The sequence below is a fragment of the Myotis nattereri genome (assembly GCF_964212035.1).
Source record: "Myotis nattereri genome assembly, chromosome: 18".
Lineage (NCBI taxonomy): Eukaryota > Metazoa > Chordata > Mammalia > Chiroptera > Vespertilionidae > Myotis > Myotis nattereri.
The window spans coordinates 9,881,409-9,904,914 of record NC_138093.1 but is presented as its reverse complement, the minus strand read 5'-3'; the positions used below and the strand labels follow the sequence as shown (position 1 = coordinate 9,904,914).

Below are 23,506 nucleotides of genomic sequence, written 5' to 3'. Positions count from 1 at the left end.
TCCACTCTCCCACTGTGAGCAGTCGCGGGCCCTCCTGGAGGGGCTGATAAACCAGCGGGGCAAACCTGCTCCGTTCTGGGCGACAAACAGGTCATTTTCACCCCTGGCCGTATTGGGTGCAACAGCGGCTTCTCCAGCCGCAGGGTATCGGGTCCCGGAACCAGGGACTGAGGGGCCCTTGGTCCCAGAAAATGCCGGCGCCAGCGAGCCGCAGCGGGCACACTAGGCCTGAGGGGAAACTTCCGTCGCCGCAGCCGGAAACAGGAAAACATCTCGTCCTACAACTCCCAGCATGCCCTGGGCTGACTGGCAGATCCACCCACCAATGGGAGGGCCCAGCCTGGGTTTGTGGCCCCAATCTGAGGGCGTCAAGGAGGCCATCCCCGAGGCCTATCAAGTGGTCCTCTGGCCTCTCTGTCACCACAGAGATAAAGAGGACAATCCCCGTAAAATGGTGACGCTGGCTCTACTATGCCGCTCACTCCCCGCTTTACTTTTTTCCCCCCAGAGAGGCCCGAGCCCTCCCACCGCCCCGCCCCTCAGTTTGGTTCTCCCCTCCCCGCCTGAGTGGACAGGCGATGTGGGATTTCCAAAGCTTATTGGGTGCTGGTGGTGTCAATCTAGAGGGCGGTGGGGGCCTCGGGCCGCCCCTCTCGGACGGTGATTGGACGCTCCTGAGTGGAGGGCTGGGATTGGTGCGAGGAGGGGCCGGAGCCTTTCCTCATCTGGGGTCCAAACCTGGGGAGGCCGTGGCCGCCGAGGAGCCGGTGCGGACTCGCCACGTCCCGGCCCGCTGTGCCCTCCCCCCAGGACCGGGTCGGGGGAAGGAGCGGGAGGCCCCCTACCTCATCACGGGGGGTGAGGGGGGGCTCTTGTCGCGTGTCGGGCGCGGGACCAGTGGGGCGGGAGGGAGGGAGGGTGTAGAGAGGTGCAGGGAGGGGTCCAGGAGGAAGCAGCGAGACTAGTGCCAGACCTGGACCTGGAAGCGCTTCCGGGGAGGATTTGGGGGGCAGAGGCGGGCGTGGGCGTGTCTGGCATGGGATGCCGTGGAGAGGAGGGGACACTCCTGGGCAGAGCTGCGGGTCCTCCCTCGGAGGAATCCTCGCCCCGTTTGCCCTTTGACTTGCTGGAGAGCGGTTCCCCATGGTCTCTGTTCACGTTCCGGGAGCTTTCGCTTTGGGTGGGCTTAATCAACTACTTCCTTGCAGAGCTGCCCGGGGCCTTTTCTGATACTGGGCATAAACGTGGGGAATATGTCAGAAAAGAGGAAGCCGCTGCTGGGCTTCATGGGCAAACTCCCCAGTGGGCCTGCCCTTGGGAACTCCGGCAAGACGCACTGCCCTTCGTGCATGGGGCTTTTCCAAGCCCCCAGGCTCCTGCCTTGTTTGCACACAGTTTGCACCACCTGTTTGGAGCAGCTGGAACCCTTCTCAGTAGTGGACATCCGAGGGGGAGACTCTGACACAAGCTCTGAGGGGTCACTATTCCAGGAACTCAAGCCACCTGGCCTGCGGCCGCAGACCGGCATCCTCTGCCCAGTGTGTGATGCGCAGGTGGACCTGCCCGTGGGTGGAGTGCAAGCTTTAACCATAGACCACCTGGCCATGAACGATGTGATGCTGGAGAGTCTGTGTGGGGAAGGCCAGGGCCTGGTGTGTGACCTGTGCAGCGACAGGGACGTGGAGAAGAGGTGTCAGACCTGCAAAGCCAATCTCTGCCATTTCTGCTGCCAGGCCCATAGGTAAAGATGGGATACCCCTACCTCGTGTGGCTTATGAGCAGAGGAGAAAGAGGTGTTGAGACAGACATCCCTCCTTGATGAGCAGATGGAAAGGAAAGTTTTCTCAAATGCCATGGAAGGTCAGAGAGCAACCTACAGTCTGAGAGCAAATACTATAGAATGGTAGTCTATTCCTGCAGCCTTAGATAATACCTGTGGTAATGACAGCATCAAAGGCTTGCATAGTCCTTTTCAGTTTGCAAAGCACGCTCACGGTGTCCTTGGCTCATCAGCCATTTGCGTGCTGGGTCATTGCACTGGGTGCTGGGGAAAGAGAATGAATAGAATAGCATGGCTCCTGCCTCAATCTCGTTTGATCCTTGCACCTCTTATTAAAAAAGTAGGCACTGCTTCCCCCCTATTTATTGAAGGAACTAGCTTCACAATATGTGACTTGCCACAGCCCCATAGTCGGTAACATGTAATAACTGACTTTGAAATCCAGATCTGCTTTCTGCTAGTCCATGCTGCCTTCCCAGTGTAAGGTGAAGTCACAGGGAGCACCCCGGGGCTCATTCCAACACATCAGAATGGAAAATAACCAGGGTTTTAGGGTTAGCGTCAAGCAGTTCTTTAAGTTCTGCCTTCCATTTATTCTCTGGCCTCACCCACAGAACAAGTTAGTAGTCGTCGGTCTATTTTTAACTTGTAACTCTGACTGTTGCTGCCAGCTAAACAGCTGACCCTGTTTTCTCTGCAACCATTCCTCTGCCCCAGCAGGCACCATGGTTTCCCAGGGGTTCCCCTGAATCTCTGGAGAGCTACAGAGAAGAGGAATTCAAAGAGCTTTGATTCTGATCATTGATTTCACTCTTTCTAATGTTGATAACTCTTGAGGAAAATTCTAGCTTGCTGCGTTGAGTGATCTAGGCGCTGGTCAAAGGAAATGCTCTACCAACACCTTAGATAAAAGGAGACTTCTGGGGCCAGCTGGCTGCTTTTCAGTGGCCCAGGGTTGACTGCTGTGCCATCTGGCCCAGGTGTTTCTTGGGCTGGGTTTTCACCGTGCTCTCACCTCTAGCTTGCTGGAGGAGGAGGCTGTGGCTCTTGTTTAACTCTTTGGGGGAAGTTCTAAGATGTAGATTTAGTGCTGAAACCTTTTGCAACGCCATGCCCTGCGCTAGAGAGCCCTAGGTTTACTCTGTATCCCGTACAACAGCCCTCTCAGGTACGCACTATCCCCACTGCACAGATGAGGGACTGGGATCAGAGAGGATCATGTCAGAGGTTAGAACAAGGTTGGTTGGTTTGACTTCAGAGACCATGCTCTTACAACTGCTGGGCTGTTTCCCAACTAGAACGGTCCCCTCATTTCTGGTTCCTGACTGCACTCTGCTTGCCCCCAGGAGGCAGAAGAAGACCACCTACCACACCGTGGTGGACCTAAAGGACTTGAAGGGCTACAGCCGGATCAGGAAAGCTATTCTGTGTCCTGCTCACCCTGCGGAGGAGCTGAGGCTGTTCTGCGAGCTGTGTGACCAGCCTGTGTGCCGAGACTGCGTGGTGGGGGCGCACCGGGAGCACCCCTGTGACTTCACCAGCAACGTTATCCACAAGCATGGGGACTCCGTGCGGGAACTCCTCAGAAACACCCAGCCCCGCGTGGAGGCCCTGGAGAAAGCCCTAGCCCAGGTCAAAGAGACAAACGGCGCCCTCCAGCAGCGGGTGGAGGCTGTGGCAGCCGACATCCGAACATTCTCCGAGGGCTACCTCAAGGCCATCGAAGAGCACCGGGACAAGCTGCTGAAGCAGCTGGAAGACATACGGGCCCAGCAGGAGAACTCCCTGCAGCTGCAGAAGGCACAGCTGGAGCAGCTGCTGGCAGACATGCGCACTGGCGTGGAATTCACCGAGCACTTGCTGACCAGCGGCAGTGACCTGGAGATTCTCATCACCAAGGGGGTGGTGGTGGAGCGGCTCACGAAGCTGAACCAAGTCGAGTACAGCGCCCGTCCCAGAGTCAACGATAAGATATGCTTCTCTCCTCAGGAGAAAGCGGGCCGGTGCCGCGGCTATGAAGTGTATGGCGCCATCAATACCAAAGAGGTCGATCCAGCCAAATGTGTCCTTCAAGGAAAAGGTAGGGACGCACTGCCCATTGGCACTGAGGGGGCAGTGGGCAGGGACATGTGTAGCTTTTCAGCGAGGCCTCTGTTCAGCTAGGAGGAGCTCCCCACTGGCCAGTTTACTAAAGGACAATGACCCCCTGCCTTGCCCTTCTCTTTCGATCTGTTCTGGTCAGGGTACAGTTACTGTCCTTTGCAGGCGTGAGGCTTGGTCCCTTCCCAGTTGAGAAATGTAGTCACCAACCAGGACCTCAAGGATCATGTTCTTTCTATTAGAAGACAAAGCCGAGATGGTACCCCTCGGAGATAACAGCGTAGACTTCAGGGCAGGCCAGAATCCTGAGTGCTCGGAAGGGAGCAGGCAGGCCCCAGATTACTTGGATCCAGTTCTGAAGAGTTTCAGAGGAGGGAGGGAGGGATTATGGGTTACTTTCTAGATCCTTTTTGGTTCCCATTGGCATTTAAAAGAAGACAATAGGCATTTCAGTCAGTAGGGGAAGACAATCATTGACCACAGTGTTCTGTTCTAGAAGCATGGTGTTCACACGTATATGTCACAGATCAGCCCTGCCAGGAAGGCTGTATCCTGGAGTCCTCCTGACTCGGCACAGGAACTGGGAACTGCTTGGAGGTCACAGGTCCCTTTGAGAATGCTCTTTCCCAAGAAACACCCACTACCTCGGGCAATTTGAGGAGGTTCTTAGACCCTCCATAGACCTCACAGTAGATCCTGAACCCATTCATCTGACTGCTGGACTAGGGGCTGCAGGGATGGGGGCGGGGGCGGGGTGGATGATTAAACTAACAGAAACAGGTCTGGCGCTTTTCTTGGGAGAAGGGGATCCACTCAGGCAAGAGGTCCAATTGTTTTTTCAAAAGTATTCTATTGTGTCCTTGCTGTTGAATATCCCAGCACCTTGGCATGAACTACCGCATTGTGGAGGCTCTTAGCATGGAGTCCAAGCCTATTCTGGCAGTATCTGCACTGAGAGAGGGTAGTGTTGGGGATACCAGCCTCCCTCACAGGGTCTGAAGGTTTTCTTCTCTGAATATTTAGGCCAGTGGTCGGCAAACTGCGGCTCGCAAGCCACAGGCGGCTCTTTGGCCCCTTGAGTGTTGCCACGCAGTTTCAATCGCACTGTACGTGCGCGCCCGCACGTGGTATTTTGTGGAAGAGCCACACTCAAGGGACCGCAGTTTGCCGACCACTGACGTAGGCCAATCCTAAATATTTTCAAAGCTTCCTTGGGGCTGCCGTTAAGGTCCAGGATCCTGTGACCCAAAAGCAGCTGCTGTGAGAGAGAACTAGGAGAGAATCCCAGGAGGCAGGTGCTGGCAGACAGAAAGGGAAGGGAGAAGGGAACAGGGTGACCACCATGCGCAGGAAGCACAACCTTTTGTTCTAAGAGAAAAAGCAAGACGGTGTCTGAGCCGGGGAGGTAGTCACCGCATTGGCCATGAAGGTGAGGACTACGTGTTTCTCTTGCAGATCTCCACAGAGCCCGGGAGAAACAGACCGCCTCTTTCACCCTGCTTTGCAAGGATGCAGCGGGAGAGAGCATGGGCAGGGGAGGAGACAACATTCAAGTCGCAGTTGTCCCTAAAGATAAGAAAGACAGGTCCGTACCACACAGTCACGTGTCCTGGGTGACACACTGGAAGCTTGAGGTCTGAAGTAATAGTGGAGTGGTAACGGCAGTGGTTACCGTCTGCCTCCCCGTGGTGCTATTAAAAATGATATGATCAGCTGGACCAGATGTGTTTTCTTGTGTGGGCTTTATGCCTATATGCAGTTCTCTCCCAAAGGTCTGATCTGCCCGATTGTCTTCATCCCAAGCTTTGAATAGAGTGAAAAATAGTCTATATTTGGCCAAATGGTGCCCTTCTCAAAATTCAGCCCCTCTTGGCTACTAAATGGTATTGGGAGCCGAGCTACGTGGCTCCGGTGAGGGAAGGGAAGGACAGAGTACAGGAGGGCACAGCAGAGCCGTAAGGTCTTCAGAATTCATCCACACAGCAGATTACTTTAGCATCTATTTTGCTTCCTTCTGTTGTGAAATTAATTTCTGAGACAGGGGGAAGCAGCACCCTGTTTGGGGGACATTTAAAATTTGGTTGAATTTAATGGTGTAGTTTCCATCCTACAATAGTGGGCACTGAAGCAGGCTGTGAGAGTGAGTGGCTTTTTGGAACTCTTATCTCCGTCCAGTCCAGTCAGAACAATGGTGCAAGACAACAAGGACGGGACGTACGGCGTTTCCTACACCCCCAAGGAGCCTGGCATCTACAAGGTGTTGGTCTGCGTCAAAGAGCAGCACGTGCAGGTGAGTAAGACCTGTGTGTACGCTTCCCTGAGCTCCTTTCCCCCTGGCCCTCGTGGGTTCTGTCGCCTTCGGATATGGAGACCTTTCTCATCGCATCAGCAGTATAGAGGGACTGAATAGGATTCTCTTCTTTCTTACTGCCCTTCCCTTTAGAAGTGCCCCAGATTTTGTGACTCATTCTTACCAGAGGATGCTGGTGACTAAGAATTCTCGAGCCCCGTTTTACCTCTGGGCAGTGATGCTTGTATTTCATCATTCTCCCAGTTGGCTTGTTAGAACTCTGAATTTGGGAAAGATGCCTTAATCACAGGGGGAAATCTACTAGCAGACAAGAATACACACTCAAGAAATATAATCTGGCTCAGGATTTTCCAGCTTTGTTCAGACGATGGCCAGATGGTGGACTTACTGGAATACGATTGGGAGACATACACCCTCTCCTTTCAACTGCCTAGTCATCTGTCTGCTGCCCATGTGGTTCTCTGTTGACATATATGCTTAACTGTTACCATGGTTACCATACCACCTCCACAGACAAATGTAACAGTTTCTGGTTAGAGATGATGAATTTTTAAAAACTTGGGCCATACTCAACATGTCCAGCAGAATCTCTCTGCTTACAGTTGTGTAATCAGAGGTTCCCCCCCAATCAGAAATCAACACTGACAGGGACACAAATACCATAGAGTCATGACATGTCAGGCCTGTGGTCTTCGCACCAGAAGATTCATTGTTCCCTAGCCACACGTTGCTTGCCACGTCAGTGTGCCAGAGTGGGTTAGGTGTTTTTGCATACGTTTATTTCATTTTTCCTCCAAACCATTTTTAGGTATGCAGATCATCATCTGATTAGACCAATGGTTCTCAACCTTCCTAATGCCACGACCCTTTAATACAGTTCCTCATGTTGTAGTGACCCCCAATTTCATTGTTACAAATTAAAGCATTGTGATTAATCACAAAAACAATATGTAATTATATATGTGTTTTCCGATGGTCTTAAGTGACTCCTGTGAAAGGGTTGTTCGACCCCCAAAGGGGTCGCGACCCACAGGTTGAGAACCGCTGAATTAGACTGAGACACCAAATGTGTCAAAGCGTACCGTACCTGCATAGCAAAATCAGAATTTGACCCCATTTTTTAAAACTCCAAGTTATTTTTAAAATAGATTGTAAATTCTTTAAAGGCAGGGAGACTTAACATCTGAAAGGCTAGACTCTCGACTTGGTACTTTCCGACTGCGTGGTTCACGTGGGGGTAGGCACATAGCAACACTTACTGAATATTTACTGCTTAACATGGGCTAGAAACTGGAGAGTGGAAGTTATCCTTGCAGGAAGGGGGGCAGGTAGGAGTTTCTAACTTGAGAATTATTAACCACGCTCTTAACCTTTCTCCCTTGCAAATCTCCACTGTCCCAGGATAAATGGGTGGGTACATGAGTATGTCCAGGATGGAGGGGTGGAAGGGAAGGAGGTAGCTCAGTCTGTGAGGGAGGACGTGTGAGGCTGAGAAACCGGAGAAAGAACCACAGGGTGTCCGGGCCTGTGGTTGTGGCGCTCCACTAACTCCCCGAGATTCCTCGAGAACGGAGACGCCAGAGGCCGAGGCAGTGACATGGAAGCACAGGCAGCGTTTACCGGTGTCACGTGGTCTAGGTGTCAGGAGGGCAGCGCAGACTCCTGGCTGTCACTGCCTTTGTATCTGGCCCACCCCGCTAGCTCTTGTCCCCGAGTGTTTCCCTCTAAGGGCAGGCCCTGTGACTTGCACTCCATTTAGACATGGATGCTCAGCACATCCCTGTTGACTCATACGTAAGGTGCTGTTCTTTGCTCTTGGTCTGAACACCGAAGGGCTCGCCATTCACTGTGACCGTGAGGAAAAGGCACCATTCGCACCCTGGCGTGTTTCACTGCTGCACGTTCTGCTCCAGTGGAGGCCAGAAAACTGCTCGCTGTGCCTGTGGGGGCACCATGCCAGGTAAGGAGGGCCAGTCGCACTTGAGAGTCTTTCCCCTCTGGGACCATCTCCCAGCAATGGGAATTAGCACGGACACTGAGTTTGGGATATTCTGCCTTAGGCTTTGTTTCTAAGAAATATAGTTTGTGGCCCTGGCTGGTTTGGCTCAGTGGATGGAGCGTTGGCCTGTGGACCAAAGGGTCCCAGGTTCAATTCCAGTCAAGGGCACGTACCTTGGTTGCAGGCTCCTCCCTGGCCCGGGCCCTGGTCAGGGGCATGTGGGAGGCAGCCAATCGATGTCTCTCTCACATCGATGTTTCTCTCTGTCTTTCCCTCTTTTCCACTCTCCCTGAGAATCAATGGAATATCCCTGTGTGAGGATTAACAAAACAAAAAGAAAGAAAGAATACAGTCTGTGGATACAAGTACCACGGTTCTAGAACTTTCATTTAAAGCCACTTTGTTCTGAACACTGAAACAGCAAGCTTACAAGTTCTGAGCTCTTTTCATTTTGGTACAGTTCACCAATCCCATGAGCCCTGCTTCTCCCTGGATGCTTGGTTTCCCGTTCTGCCCTTTCCAGCAGCCTGGCAGGATAACAAATGTTAACCCATCCTGTTCCTTTTACTAGTAAAAGGTTAAAGAAGTTCCAAACGAGGCAGGGATGGGCGTGATTAAACCAATTGAACCAGGTCTGACTCTTTTCTCAGGGGTAAGGGGTCAGCTCAGGCAAGAGATCAGTTTTTAAAAGCATTCTATTGTGTCGTTACTCCAATGGTGGGCCTTAAGAGTGGCTTTTGCACCCTTTGCTATAAACGTTTTAGGATCTATCTTCCTTTTTATTTCCACTACTCTAGCCTTCTCTTTTATTTGTGTTATTTCAGAGTTAAAATCCAAACCAGTTCATCTCCTTGAGTTAGCACAATGTTAAAATAACACTCTTCTCAGAACTTCAGCTAGCCTTACTTGATTTGCTGTCATCAGTCCTGGGAGCCCTCCTGACTACAGGGGGATCTGATAGTTTGTTCCCCTCACCAGGTTTTTATTAGATGTTATCACATCCAGGAGTTGGAATGTTGCCAGTTTTAATTCCCATGGTAACCGCTGGACTTCACTCTGATGGTGGTTTTCCCTCTCCTCTTTGTATGACTCAGGTGGGTACCTAGGCTGTGGCCATGGACACAAAGGCCACCCAGGTCGTCCCCACTGGTCATGCTGTGGGAAGTTTACTGAGAAGTCAGAATGCACGTGGACAGGTGGGCAGAGCACAGCAAGGAGTCTCCTCAGGACGGTGGCACTCTGATGGCTTCCTAGGTCAACCCGCTAACGCTGCAGCCGGCACAGCTTCAGATCACCAGAAGACCCCGGGCCTCAGTTAATTCTGAAGAAACGCATAGAATTAAACACAAAGTGCCTTATCTAGGTGCTCGAGCTCAAATACTTTTTGTGAGTTATTCACTGATTGTATGTGCGGACGGTTGAGCACAAGACGCCACCACTGTATGTCAAAGGAGGCTGTCTTCTGTCTGTATGGGTATGAAGGTACCTATGCCCTTAAACTTCGAGATCATGGGGACAGTGTTGTTACTCTTGTCACTAGCTAGTTAATAAGACGAAAAGAGCAAAAGGGAGGCCAGACATTATAAGCATGGCCATCTGGGCGCTTCGCCAGGAAGCTGCAATTTCACACTCTCCAGGGGACCGCCGGTCCATTCGCTGCAGATCACTGCGGGGAGGGGAAGATGGACACATACACAATAAAGTCGGGGTGATGTAGGAAAGATGCTTGCCTGTCAGTCAAACCTAGGAGCAGGATCATTGACTAGAGGGTGAAATCACTGTAAGGCTCCTAGGGCATTAAATGCTGACCAGTGGCAGTGACTTGGAGATTCTCATCACCAAGGGGGTGGTGGTGGAGCGGCTCACGAAGCTGAACCAAGTCGAGTACAGTGCCCGTCCCAGAGTAAACGATAAGATTACTCTGCATAAGCCCTAAAGGGAAGGGCAGTCACATGATGACTGCACAAAATATTAAGGTTAAACTCCCGAAAGGAATTCTCTTATTCCTCTTGTTTCTTTTGCTTCGCTCCTGCTTCCCTGCACTTTCCCGTGTTCCCCCCATTGCCATGTGGCCCTCGCCATGCAGACCCACACGCAGTGGACTGCCACTGGGAATACAGCTAAGCAGCCTGATGCTGGATTGGTCTGTGCAGATATGAAGTGGAATCCTGGCCACTGGCTTTAAGCCTAGCTCTGCTGAAGACAAAATGGACTTCTTTTCTTGGCGGGACAGAGGGAGATGGGACCTTGGAAACTCAGGGGTTTGATTCCATGCCAGTATCACTCATTCTCCCATGCGAGTCTTAAAAAATTCCTTTTCTCGTTACATTGCAAGAAGCCCATTTCCATTGGCAACCAGTGGGGACATGGAGGACACCCCACCGATAACAGTTTGGTTCCTTACTTTTTGGTAATTAACCTTTTTTTATTTCTCCCTGAGGTACATTCTATATAGATATTTTCCACAGAATAAACACCTCCTTTTACCGGATCCACTTTTCACTGGCACAATTTCAATGGATTGTAATGTGAGCTTGCTGTTTAGATGGAAGTGCCCTTCCTCCCTCTTCATACCACATTCATCTTGTACCCCCAGAGCCTAGAAGATGACTACTTGGTAAGGGCACACAAGTAGGAAGTAGATAAAGGGAAGTGGTGTTGAAATAGAACCTCATACCTTTACTGCAGTCCTGTTCCTGCCAGGCGATCAGCTTCTGCTCCACACCTTCCAATGGATTCCCATGGCACTCAGAACAAAGCCAGTCCTTACATCAGCATGTAGACCCTGCATGACCTGCTCTTCTCTCATTCCCTGCCCGCCCGCCCCACGCCATCACTCTATTGCAGCCACGCTGGCCTGCCTGGTGCTCTCAAACCCTCCAAGTACTCTGGTCTTGCAGCCTTATCATCCCCCCCCCTCTCCCCCCCCCCCCCCCCCAGATTTCTGCTTTGTCAAGTATCTTCCTGGAGAGGTCCCTAAGTGCACTGTATAAAAGAGCAATCCTCCCCTCACCAGGACTCCATGTTACCTTTACTCGGCTTAATCACCATCTACCATATATATTCTATTTGTTTATTGTCTGTCCTCTTATACTAGACTGTAAGCTCTATGAAGGCAGAGATTTGGCATTTATTAACTACTATATTGTCCCTGTGTATCTTAACATTGTTCCTGGCACAGAGTAGAGCTTAATATTTTGTTGAATGAATAAAAATCTGATTATTTACCATTTAACCAAATACCACTTAGAAAAAAAAAATCTCAGTCTCTCTCAAACATGTTGGATAAATTAAATGCACCATAGGGACCAGCCTTGAATTATCTAATGACCTCAGGCATTTAGGGAATTGCTTGCCACGAAGAAGCTTATTGTATTTACATCATCCCCCACCCCTCCATGGTCTTTTAATGAATCAGATTTCAGAAATGAGGATAAAAAGCTTATTTCAGTTAGAAAAGATTTCAATTATTGGGTAACACTAATGTAGATGAGCAACAGAAAACTTCTATAAGATACCTAGGTTTTGGCAAATGCCCTATCCCTTAAGCAATATTAATGGCAACAGTTCCATTACAAATATTAAGAAAGTTTGTGCAGGTGGGGGTAGGGGTGTTCCTTGGCCTACGCTACAGTGGAATCTACACTCAATTTAATTGAGCTGCCCTGCCAGCTGAAAAACCTGACAAAGTATGAGTGAGCTGCAGAGCCCAAGACTCCAAGGTAAGGAGAAAAAGAAGTCTGAGCATTTAGGAATCGTCCCCAAGTGTAGCAAAGTGCTTCAGAAATCACCTTTGAGTTGTGAGCACTGAAGCATCACACGATGCAGTATTATGATGTAAGTTATACCTCTGGTGCTAACAGGTCAGAAAAAAGAGCCATAATTACAGTCTTCGTCCCCTGGGGTACTGTAACAGGATAAACACCGAGGTTGTCTTGGGTAACAAGCACACACATACACCTGCCAGCCCACCCACTCTCTAAGCTCTGAAGTGCAACAGTCGCTCAGCTTCACTCCAGAGGCTGGCTGTACACCGGGGTGTTAGGTCGGTCCAGTGAAGAGGCGGTTGGGTGAAGTGAATGCGAACTAAGCAGAATAGGGAAGAGGCATTTCTCTCTTGGCCTTGTTACTTTCTACATACTGAGTCCAATTCCCTCATCACTTCCTCAGAGAAGTCTTCCCTAAGCAGGTCAAATCCTAGTTTTTAGGCCCCCCCCCCCCCCCCAGCTACATGGACCTCTCCATGCGGATCTCACCATTGCACGTCACAGTCATGCATGAGGATCTGAGTAACGCCTGTCTCCCTCCTAGACTGTAGCCGCAGGAGGATGGGGATTGGTTTTGGTTTTACCTTTTCAATGCCCAGCAGTGCCTGACACATTTAATATACACATTTTAATTAATGTATAAATAATTAAGCAGTAAGAGTATTCTCCCGACCTTTTCTTTCACATATAAACTCTACCTACATTCAGAGTCAGCTGTCGATTCTGGAAAAAGGGACTCAAGCTAGTAAAGACCCCGTGTAGCTACATGTGTGTGTGCCCGTTCCTTCCCTAGGGGCTAGGCTTTGTCCTCCAGCTACTGAGTCCTGGGGTCCTTGGTACTGGAACTGACCCTCACTTCATTTTTATCTATGAAAACATTTTAATCTAAGCTATCGGCCTAGGAATTCTAAATTCCTACCATACCTCACTTTGTGACTGCAGTTACGCTTCTTCATTCTGTCTTCTCCTAGGGCCAGATGCTACATAGCGTAGTACAATACCCCACTTTGTAAACCCAGTTCTCTCCAGACATTACGGTAGACAGCAAGACTTCAGACAACCCGAAAGGCCACACCGAGCACTGGTGTCCATGGTCCTCCCATTAGCGCAGGCGGATCTGGCTTCACCCAAGGCCCGCTGACAGCCACTGCACTGGGCAACAGACCATCCGAGAGGAAACCACCCAGTGCTCCTAAGAGTCCTGCTACATCACACTGCTAGAGAAATGGGTCGCGTCCCACAAATGTCATTCCACCCACTGGTGTTCATGATGACTGCATGCAAGGCTTAAAAACCTTGGCGGGTTTTTAAAGGGCCAGGGTTCCATCCAGCTATGGCAGGCACAATGAATGCCCTTTTTTGATCAACTCTGCTAGAGAAGTCAAATTATAAACCTTCCATGAGGCAATTCCGTCCCATGGGGTATACCCCGTAAACTGGTGCTCAGCAGTGTTGCACTTTGGTGACAGATGTTCACCATCTGGCTCTTTCAGCCACACCCATGCTGCAGCCGGATTCTCATGTTCCCAGGCCCGGTCCCGTGTTTGTATGGCATGCCACAGTTTACAAAACTCTTATCATCTTATTTCATACTTGCCCAAGTCTGGTGAGGTGGGCAGGCAGGTAGAACAAGACCTGGCAGCTGTGGTGTCAGAGAGGAAGGCTGCCGGGCACTGCCAGGACTCAGAGGGCAGCACCTCGATGAGACCCCTACCCCCTGGGAGGTGGCCCACTGCTGTAGGGGGCAAAGACCCACCTGGTTATGCTTAAAACACCGACTCACGGTAAGTGAAATGAACGTGAGCCTGAGACAGTCACCAGAATGGCACTTATGTTAATTAATCCATGAGAAATTTTCACCCTGGGGCTAGAATTTAAGGGTGCATGTTTAGTATATTTCACGCCACCAGGACAGTGGTTCCAAATATTACTGCATACACATCTAATCAACAGCATCTCACTGTTACAGGAACACCTACCCACGACATAGTTAAGTGTCAGAACAAGGAACACTAGAGAAGCTGTTTATGATGCCAGAAGGAATCCTATGGCAGATTACATTTGTCCATGGATTCCGAATACCGTACGTTATAATCCCTTCATCCCTCTCCAGACCAAGAGCAAGAATACTTGGACTTCCAAGTTATCATCTCCTCTGTCCTAACCAGTGCTTGGAACGAACACCGACTATGTTCATCTAACGTGCTTTCTGATGGCGACCCACTGTCCATCTAGTCAAACGGGTCAAAGCAGGTGTGTCGGTTAGTGAATTCCCAGTGGAGCACACTGAGCTATATGCTAACCTAGGTATCTTATAGGTAACAGAATGGAGATGTGTGGGGAATCTGTAACCAGCCTATTATCAGACAATCAGCAAGGGGGGGAGGCAGGGTTCGTACGTTCTTGCTGGCCTGGGAGCCACTGCTGCTCAGGTGACACTTATCTCTGCCCTGGTGTGCTGACCTGATAGCATACCTCCGGGAGGGTGATCTTATGTCTCTCATTTCCTGATTTTATCAGCGACCGCACTGTGGCTGTTGAGTTCTGAAAACAATACCCACCTTACAAATATGGAAACCAAAGTGTAGAGAAGTGAAGGATTTTTTTCAAGGTTACACCCCCAGCCAAGGTGAACCTGGAACTGGAGTTAAGTCTAAGTTCTAAACCGAACCCTTCCTACCAGGCCATGCTATCTTTCCCTTTGTAGGCCTTAGGCCAGTGATGGCGAAACTTTTGAGCTCAGCGTGTCAGCATTTTGAAAAACCCTAACTTAACTCTGGGACCGTGTCACATATAGAAATTTTCTGATATTTGCAACCATAGTAAAAGAAAGACTTATATTTTTGATATTTATTTTATATATTTAAATGCCATTTAACAAAGAAAAATCAACCAAAAAAATGAGTTGGCGTGTCACCTCTGACACGCGTGTCATAGGTTCGCCATCACTGCCTTAGGCCTTGTCCTAGAAAGGCATTTTTGCTTAAACAGGTTCCAATGCCCCTCTGTCCAGACCATGACTGGGTTAACGGAGGATTTCGTTTCCTATTCCCAACTCAAAGGAGGGTAGTGGTCTATCTAGGAAAAACTACAATTCTTTCCAGCACAATTAGCACAGTAAGTGTTCTGGAAAAGGCTGCTAATGGGAAGAAGGAAATCTGACTCGTTTCCCAAAGTACAAAATTCTAAAGGGTTTGTATTAGGGTACTAACTCTTATATAAACAACCCTAAAATCTCTGTGCCTTAAAAAACCATCACAGTCCAATGTGGGTGAGCTGGGGTGAGAAGGGAGGCACATATGGGGAAGGCTTTTGTCCCAGTCACTCAGGAACCAAAAGGGTCCATGGCAAAAACCAGGGCACGCATCTCTAATCTAGAGGCTTTGCAATTCTCTGGGGCCTTGAAGTCTTTCATCGGGTCCTCTGCATCCAGTGGGCTGGTAAGGGAAGAAACAGCCTGAAGAATCTCTTGCAAAGTTTTAGAGGAAAGATAAAAAAATGACTTACATCACTTCTGTCCTCATTCCCGGGGTGAGAACTCAGTAATATGACCCATGTAACTGCAGTAAAGACTGGCTCTCTGGGTACCCAGGAGGGAAGAAAATGTGGTTTAATGAACACAGCATTAACTCTGTTACACTGTCAAACACATTAGATTATACCAATGCTAAATGATACAATGGTACAAAAACTAAAGAATACAACAATACTAAATGCTATGAGTACTGTAGATTTGTAAAAATACAAATAATATACAAATGATAAAAATACTAAATTATGCCACAAATAGTACATGATATGACAGCAATACACAATGATGTACAGGGCACCTCTCTGATCTTACCCTGAGGGAGAAGGGCCTGGGAGTGAGACCACTGCAGAGGAATGGGCATGGGTCCACTCTCTGCTTGGCCCATAAAGAGACGGTTACAGGAGCAGCCTCTTGGGCAGCAAGAGAGAGATGTTAGAAAGGCAGTAACACTAGGCCCCCATCAGCTGACAAGAGAAAGGCAACAGAGCTCTTACTGAAGCTTGCGCACAACCCTCCCAGAGTTGTTTTCCAAAGTTATCCAGCGCTAAGACATTTTCTTTCATCTGAAGTCATGTATCGGCTTGCGTCACTCACTCAGTTCTGGGAGTTAGCGTAGAGAGATGCGCAGGGAATCTGTAACCAGCCTATTGTCAGACAATCAGCAAGGGGCACAGGCGTGATGGTGGCATGGGACGCAAGGAGAGCCCAAGGGACCATGGTTAGGCCGTGCTCCCAGATGCTAACACACACCAACAGCGGCACCCTTCTGAGCTCTACAAACAGGCAGTTAGATGCCAAAAAGGACTTTGAGGTCAGCCAAGGTCAGCTTGGTGACAGATTCTCCAGATCCTGATAGAACCTGTTTGGCCAAATCTTTCTTTTTCTCTTGGAGCTGCAAGATCTTCTCTTCCACTGTTTCCTCACAAACAAATCTGAAACACAGACAAGCAAACAATTAGAAATCCGAGGCAGCATATCTAATAACATGTTTGAACTTCTATTTATGCTTTAGTTTTTAAATGAGGTGTCTTCCTTTATGTAAGCTTAGGTTTGGTTAAGAACTCTTAAGTTTAGACCACCCAGACAACCCAGACTAAATATATGTCCATTTAAAATGATGTGACTCAGACTGACTTTTTTATTTCTTTCTGCAGCAGGTAATTGAGAAATGCCAATATGAGCAAAAGATATCACTGTCCATCAAAGCACAGAGAGCCAGCTTTTACACAAACAGCTCCGCCTTCATAAGATGGAAAGGAAGTTTCTGCTAGGCATGTGTGCTGGTTTAAACAGAGTATCTGATTTGGGGGCTAATTCACACTGTAACAGGTTTTACAAACTGAGGAAATGCCACTGTTGTCATTCAATCATGCAATCTCTTCTGATTAAGCATTCACTATATGCCATGTACTACGCTAAGTGTAGGTATAGAAGAGATTGACATAAGTCTTGCTCTCAAAGAGAACCCAAAAGAAAGAGATTAAAATAAGCAATAATAATACTAGCCAGAAAGTGCTATGATGGAAGCATGTCCAGTGTGCAAAAGGAGCAAGTACATCTGTCTGGAGTACCGAGGGAGGCTCCACCGAGAGTTAACTCTCAATGAGTAATGGGTGAGAATCTGGGCAGTCAATTCAGATACGGATCGGGTCTGGAGTTGAGGAGATCTTGGAACTGAAGATACAGATGTGGGAGTTACTGGAGTCGACAGGATTTTTAGGGGAGGTGCATCCAGAGTGAGAAGAGAGCTCAAGGCAGGAAAGCTAACATAATCGCTGTAGTTGGCAAATTTTGGGATTTACTGGTGCCCTTAGCAAGAGTAATTTCAGTGGAACAACAGGGTGAAAGTCAGTTGGTAAAGTCTGAGGAATGAATGGGAGGTAAGCAAGTAAAGACAGTGATTTCTAATTCTCCAGGAACGGTGGCCCCGAAACGGAAGGAGAAAAAGAGGTGCAGAGCTAGAGGACTGGAGCATCAAGGCAGGTTTCACTGTCTTTAAAGAGAAGGGGGTCCCGAGCAGAGGACTATTCTACAAAATTACTGGCTTGTATTCTTCAAACATAAACACAAAAAAGACTGAGATATTGTTCCACATAAAAGGAGAGAAGAGTCATGACAACAGAATGCTTCGCAGGATCTAGGATTTTCTTTTGCAGAGAAGACGTCATTGAAACAAGTGACAAAACAGAATAAAGTCCATAGGTCAGGTATTATATCAGGAGTACATTGTTAACAGCTCAATTTTGGCCATTTTATTGTGGTTATGTAAGAAAATGTCCTTATTTCTAGAAAATTCACAGTAAAGTAGTTAGGGATAAATAAGCAGCATGCCTGCAACTTACTCTCAAATGGTGCAGAAAAAAGTTTGCATGTACACGCACACACACACACATGCACAAACACACATACACACACACACACACGCAGGATATTTTTGGTATTTTTCTTGTAAGACTTCTTACATTTTTTATATGTCTGAAATTACGTCAAAATAAGTTATAAGCAAGAGAGGGAGAGGGTCGTTTCATGGGCTGCCCTGACTGAGCTAAGGCTCACTACTCTAGACAACTTGCTCTTCTTTGCAGAGGCCAATTCCAAGGTCATCCTCCAATTGCCGGTGTTCCCTTCCTGACTGCGAGTCCAAGGGGGGATGTGCCTCAGTAGCATCATTAGTAAAACGATCACCAAATACTTTACATTCTATTAAAATCTACCCAAGAAAGACTGGCACGAAAGCAGAACTTGGGGAGGGTCCTAGGTCCTGGGAGGCCCGTACTTACCTGTGTATGACAACATCTTTCTGCTGTCCTACTCGATAAATTCGGTCACAAGCTTGATCTTCAAGTGAGGGGTTCCTGGTAGAAAAGAGGGGAAGCTCAAAGGCACAGACATCCTAGGCCAGGGCAGCCAACTCCATAGGCAAATCCAGCCCACAGCCTGACTTTGGTAGGGCTCTTTAGCTAAAAATGGTTGTTACAGCTTTAAAGGGTTGTAAAAACAAGCAAAATCCCACAGTGAAGAATATGCAACAGAGACCTATGCAGCCTTCAAATCCTAAAATAATGACGATCTGGCCTAAACTATATACAGAAAAAGCTTGCAGATCCCTGTCCTGGCTATCCTGGCCGCAGACAGTGTGGTGTCAGATATTTCCTGCTCTCTAATGAGAAACTGGGGCCACTGCTAATAGTGACTCAGCATTATCGTCAGTTCAAACAGTAACGGAGGTGGAACCAACATTCAAATCCGCTCACTAACTAGCTGGGGGACCTGGGCAAGTCATCTGGCCTCAACCCTCTGCACTCCTGGCTGCCACCTGGGAACGTGAGAGCTGAATACCGTTCTCAGCTTTCAGATTCTGTGATTCAACTGCCAGAGAATGAGACCCACGTGCAGCAATCCCCGGCTGGCATAAACGGAAAACCAAAAGCTGGGACTAATTATGACACTTTGTCCTGACAACACACACTCGTTTATCTTATTTCCAGGAAAGGTGCTTGCTATTATGCTCCTGGTGTTGACGCGACGTGGGAGGCCAAGGGCGACACGTTAAGTGTAGTCCTCACATGATTAGAAAGTCCCTCCCCCTTTTCCTTTTCGACAGAGTAATGCTGCTCCCTCTTTTCCAGGGTTGAGAGTTCCCTGGAGGTCAACACATATGTCTGAAATATGGTATTGTGAAGAGTCAGAACTGAGGGATGCAGGTCTTAGGTCTTAGTCATATAAAAAGCCTTGCTCCCAGTTTCCATGGAAACAGACGTTAGAATAACAATAAAGTGAATGGACTATTTTCAGTAGCATTTGAAGCCTTGCTGGTCAGGGACTCAGGGCTGCCCACTAGCCCTGCATCTCCACACACGTGTGCAGCGGCATCTCCCCAACACTGATAGAGCCGAGTCAACAGATAGGCCCTGCTGCCCTCCAGCCTGCTGGTCCCCTGCTCTGCTGTGAAACTCCAGAAAAATCCAGAACTGCTGTTACCAGTGCATATCCAGAAGAAAAAGGTGGTTTCCGCCAATCAGGTTTAGACCAACACCTCCAGCCAAAAGGGAGATGAGCATGACCTACAGAAGAAAGCACATCAGTAACTCCATGTAATACACTCTCCCCTGTCCCAGGTTCAAGGCCAGCATCAGTACAGAGCAGCACCGAGTTCCTATCGAATTTCCTTCTGCTGCCGTAAATGCACTATTTTGAAACTGTGAAACGTCCCACTTTTAAGAAAATTCTCATTTCAGTTTTTTGGTGAGTGAATCTCAAAACACTGTGTGCCTGCCAAAATATACAAGTACTACACTCTAGAGGACTGTAGTGGCTAGCTAGTCTGGGGGTGGCTAGCTCAATACACATCCCTTTAACCAGATTCTGTCTATCCCATCCGTCTCTGCACCCCCACCCTCAGCACCTCTATGACCCTCCTGTCACTCACGAATGCTTTCCAAAGTCTTATTATCCATCATCAGATGCCTCATTCTTCAACTTCCTCCCATATTTCATCTCTAAATCCTACCCATTTTTTAAGACTTGCCTCCTCCACAAAGATTCTCTTGAACCCACCCAGTTCTGCTCTCCCTCTCCTTTTAGCCCTCATATTTTATTCTCTTTAGAGTATCTGCATACTTTGATATGTACCTCATAAATGTCTAATAAATTTAAAAGACCTGGAGGGATCAAAGCTATGAATATATTTAAATTGAGCTGCTACATTAGAATTCTCTGTATAACTGAGAAAAAATTGCTCTTAATTCTATAACTCTGATAGGACCAGCTCGTACCTGGGGGCCCCTGGAGTTGTTAAATGCCTCTACCAAGTCCATTCTCTGTTTGGGGCTGACAGAGCCATCGATGGTGGTGTAGGTCAGTCTGTGCCTCCTCAGGTGCAAGGCTACAACCTTCAGCATGCTGGTCCACTGAGAGACAATGACACTGGAAGGAAGGACAAAACAACCCCAAACAGGTTACACTCATCTGCAGCCTGTCATGCCCTGTGAGTTCAGTTGTCATGTGGAAGAGGAAAGGCCTTCTGTTACCTACAGGGGAAAGGCACATGCTTAGGTCACATTTTAAGATTATATGTGGATAAACAAATAAATTGTGACATGGTAAAAAAAGATTATAATGCTCCAAGTTGTTTCCAGATCCACCTACGGTCTATCCGGCACTGAATGAAGTGAGGATACAGTGGTGACTAGACTCAGGTAAGCACTGCAGCCTCCTACTATTTGGGGGTCGAGTGCTCACCCAGAGGAGCTCTGTGGTCCTGCAGAGAGGGACCCATCGCCAGTCATAACAACAAGCTGCTAGGACTTCTCTACTCCCCTCACCCAACCCTTCCATCATCCTGTGTTAATTAGAGTTTAAAGTTTTTAGATAAAAATATTTCACATATACAAATGCAGGTTTATAACATACACGTAAGTTGAAACAAACAGCAAATGGACTCCCGGCCTGCTCACGCAATTCTCCCTCCCTTCTGCATCTGTTACCCTTGATTCTCTTTAGATACTGCTCTACTTTCAAACACTTCTCAGAGGCTTAGCTTTCTCCGGTCCTCAGGGACTTCCTTTCTAACCAGCGCCACAAATACTTTAATTAGAAATCAGAGGGAAGTTGGGCCATAACGTCAGTGCTTTCTGCTGAATATGACTCAAGGTCCTTAACATAAAAAACTAAGATTTGCAACTGTCAGCAATACCAAACTTTCTTGCTTAATTACAAGTAATACCTGGATAATGAGATAACACATTTACCTCTTTTGAGTCCCTGGATTTCTTCGGATTGCCTCCAATTCTGCCAACAGAGATGAAATCTGGAAAAGGTTACATTAACATATGTAGCTTAAGAACTCTTCTCACTGTCCCTCTCCGGAATTACTGAGCGGCACCTGGATGGCCTCTCTGCTTGGTCTGACCCTCTCTACCCCACTCTCGTCTCTGCAGCCAGACAGCTATTTCTAAAATGTCAGCATGTCACTTCCCTCCCGGGCTCAAGCCCCTTGAGTGGCTCCCCGCTGAGGATAAAGCCCACACTCTGCACACTGATCCTGGCTGCTCTGGCCTCTGCTTCCAGCTCCAGCTTCATCTCTCACTCTGCCCTCCCCAAGCGACACTCTAGTCATACGAAAATTCTTCCTTCACCAAGCCACGCTTTGTCTAACCTTTGTCCGTTCTGTTCCCCATCAGCTTAATGTCACTTCTTCTTGAAGGTCCTCCCTAGGCCCCAAAGTATGGGTCAGGTGCCCACTGCCTACGTGCTACCACAGCACATTTTGTTTCAATCACCAAGATCGTCTTCATGCTATATATTAACTGCTCACTTAATCATCTCTTGCTTCCATAACTTGAGATGCTCCAAGGAGGCAGAGCCAGTGTATGTCTGGTTCACTTCTGTACCCATAGCACACGATTAGACCAGAGGCGGTACCATCCTAGCATTTGGGGAAGAGGGTAAAAAGCCTTTCCCCAATTGAAGGCCTGCTCCAAATGTTGTTGAAGGAGAGGATGTGTCCAGACTGAGGAACACTTGCTAAAGCGTCCAAACAATCTCTCTGGTTATTTGTCAAATTTGAGTCCACAGGGGACCAGTCAATAAGAACACATGGGCAGGACTTTGGACAGCAGTTCAGTGCATTCCTCCTGACTGCTAATGTGAATGACCTTGCAAAAGCCTCCGAAGGGCCCCAGAGGTCATCCCCAGAATGATGGAGGAGGAAGAAAATTAGACCAGGAACCAGGAGATGAAGAAAATCCTTACTCTGCCGCCACATGACTGTATCACTTTGGAACTCCCCGTTACGAGTTCAGCATCTACATCAGTAAAAAACTGGGCTGAGCCAGATGAATTCTCAGGTCCCTCAACCCCTACACCAGCCGTGGGCAAACTACGGCCCGCGGGCCGGATCCGGCCCGTTTGAAATGAATAAAACTAAAAAAAAAAAAGACCGTACCCTTTTATGTAATGATGTTCACTTTGAATTTATATTAGTTCACACAAACACTCCATCCATGCTTTTGTTCCGGCCCTCCAGTCCAGTTTAAGAACCCATTGTGGCCCTCGAGTCAAAAAGTTGCCCACCCCTGCTCTACACCATGGTTATAGCAGTGACCTGTAGAGGCCCCCACACGTGCTAATGCCAGGCAGGAAGGGAGTCACAGGACCATACCATTTTGAATCAGTAGGAAGAAAAAATCAGGTACGTGTAGTGTGTGGTATCTTGGCAACTCGAGGTTCTAGAAAGTGCTCTGATTGCCATGTGAAAAGAATGGCCACAAGTATTTTGAGAAAACTGTTGAGAGCAGGATTCATGGTCCATGTGCTGGGGTCAAATCCCAGTGACATTCTGCCTGAGCTCAGGTTTATGTAACCAGAGAAAACTCCCTTCCCTTCACAGAGCAACCTCAATGGTGTGAGCTATCGCTAATGGGCTTATGCTAAGAAGCCTTGTGAATAAACATTACCACGAATTATTAGGAATGTAAGTTTTAACCCAATCACAAACTCTGAAGGTGCCAGGACAGGAAGTCTGGCCACATATGGCTCTCTTCTTATGTCTCTCTCAGTTACCAGTGGTAAAGATCCAGGTAAATACTTTAAAATTTTAATTAAAAGTATTCTTAAGTAACACCATTTCCTTGGCAGTGACCGCCTTTCTAGTTACTTTTTTAAGAAGCCTTTGAAGAGGTTGAGGCTAGCAGTGGGCATGAGATGAAAGGCAGGGCTCAAGTTGCAGCGCCTCTCAGCCTTCCTCTAACAGGGCTCTCCGCCTTAAAGAGCTCTAATGAGCAGAACAGAATGACTGATGGAGATAGGAGGCCGTGTGGGAAACACTAGTGCAGATGGAAGCCTTTCAACAAGTCAGAGCCATTGGCACTCAGATGTATTACAGCCTCTAGGGTCCAGCTTTTGTTGTTTTCCTTTAAAGCTTTCCCAAAACAAATTGCTCGCTCACTGTGGCCGTGTCCCAGCGTAAACCTGATCGGCTCCTTTCCCAGTAATCCATGACCGAAAAGCTGCCTTC

The 23,506-nt window shown here is 48.3% G+C and overlaps 2 protein-coding genes across 4 annotated transcripts in view; one reads left to right on the top strand and one right to left on the bottom strand.

The window, feature by feature from the left end:
* Positions 1-940: 940 nt before the first annotated feature.
* Positions 941-9,566, top strand: TRIM45 (tripartite motif containing 45). Of its 3 annotated transcripts, none has more exons than XM_081112045.1 (6): positions 941-1,741; positions 3,127-3,860; positions 5,336-5,465; positions 6,056-6,170; positions 8,025-8,151; positions 9,285-9,566. In XM_081112045.1, the coding sequence occupies exons 1-6, from the start codon at positions 1,254-1,256 to the stop codon at positions 9,431-9,433; spliced, it is 1,743 nt and encodes a 580-aa protein (XP_080968171.1). In that variant the 5' UTR covers positions 941-1,253; the 3' UTR covers positions 9,434-9,566. The 3 variants fall into 3 exon arrangements, with proteins under 3 accessions (XP_080968171.1, XP_080968172.1, XP_080968173.1); XM_081112046.1 differs by having other exon boundaries at positions 976-1,741; positions 7,991-8,151; positions 9,285-9,565; XM_081112047.1 differs by lacking the exon at positions 8,025-8,151 and having other exon boundaries at positions 976-1,741; positions 9,285-9,565.
* A 5,969-nt stretch (positions 9,567-15,535) lies between these two features.
* TTF2 (transcription termination factor 2) overlaps positions 15,536-23,506 on the bottom strand; it is a 36,239-nt gene continuing 28,268 nt past the window's right edge. The window contains exons 19-23 of the mRNA XM_081113017.1: positions 21,240-21,298; positions 20,265-20,415; positions 19,471-19,553; positions 18,270-18,344; positions 15,536-16,421 (exon numbers count right to left, since the gene is read on the bottom strand). Of these exons, the coding sequence (XP_080969143.1) occupies positions 16,277-16,421; positions 18,270-18,344; positions 19,471-19,553; positions 20,265-20,415; positions 21,240-21,298 (513 nt within the window). The 3' untranslated portion in view covers positions 15,536-16,276. The remainder of the gene's footprint in view (positions 16,422-18,269; positions 18,345-19,470; positions 19,554-20,264; positions 20,416-21,239; positions 21,299-23,506) is intronic.

What these genes read in the sequence shown, in the direction of transcription:
- TRIM45 (XM_081112045.1), top strand. Translation starts at nt 1,254, where the DNA reads ATGTCAGAAAAGAGGAAGCCGCTGCTGGGCTTCATGGGCAAACTCCCC. An exon ending in TTCTGCTGCCAGGCCCATAG is followed by an intron (nt 1,742 to 3,126) that starts GTAAAGATGGGA and finishes GCTTGCCCCCAG; the next exon opens with GAGGCAGAAGAAGACCACCT. An exon ending in CCTAAAGATAAGAAAGACAG is followed by an intron (nt 5,466 to 6,055) that starts GTCCGTACCACA and finishes ATCTCCGTCCAG; the next exon opens with TCCAGTCAGAACAATGGTGC.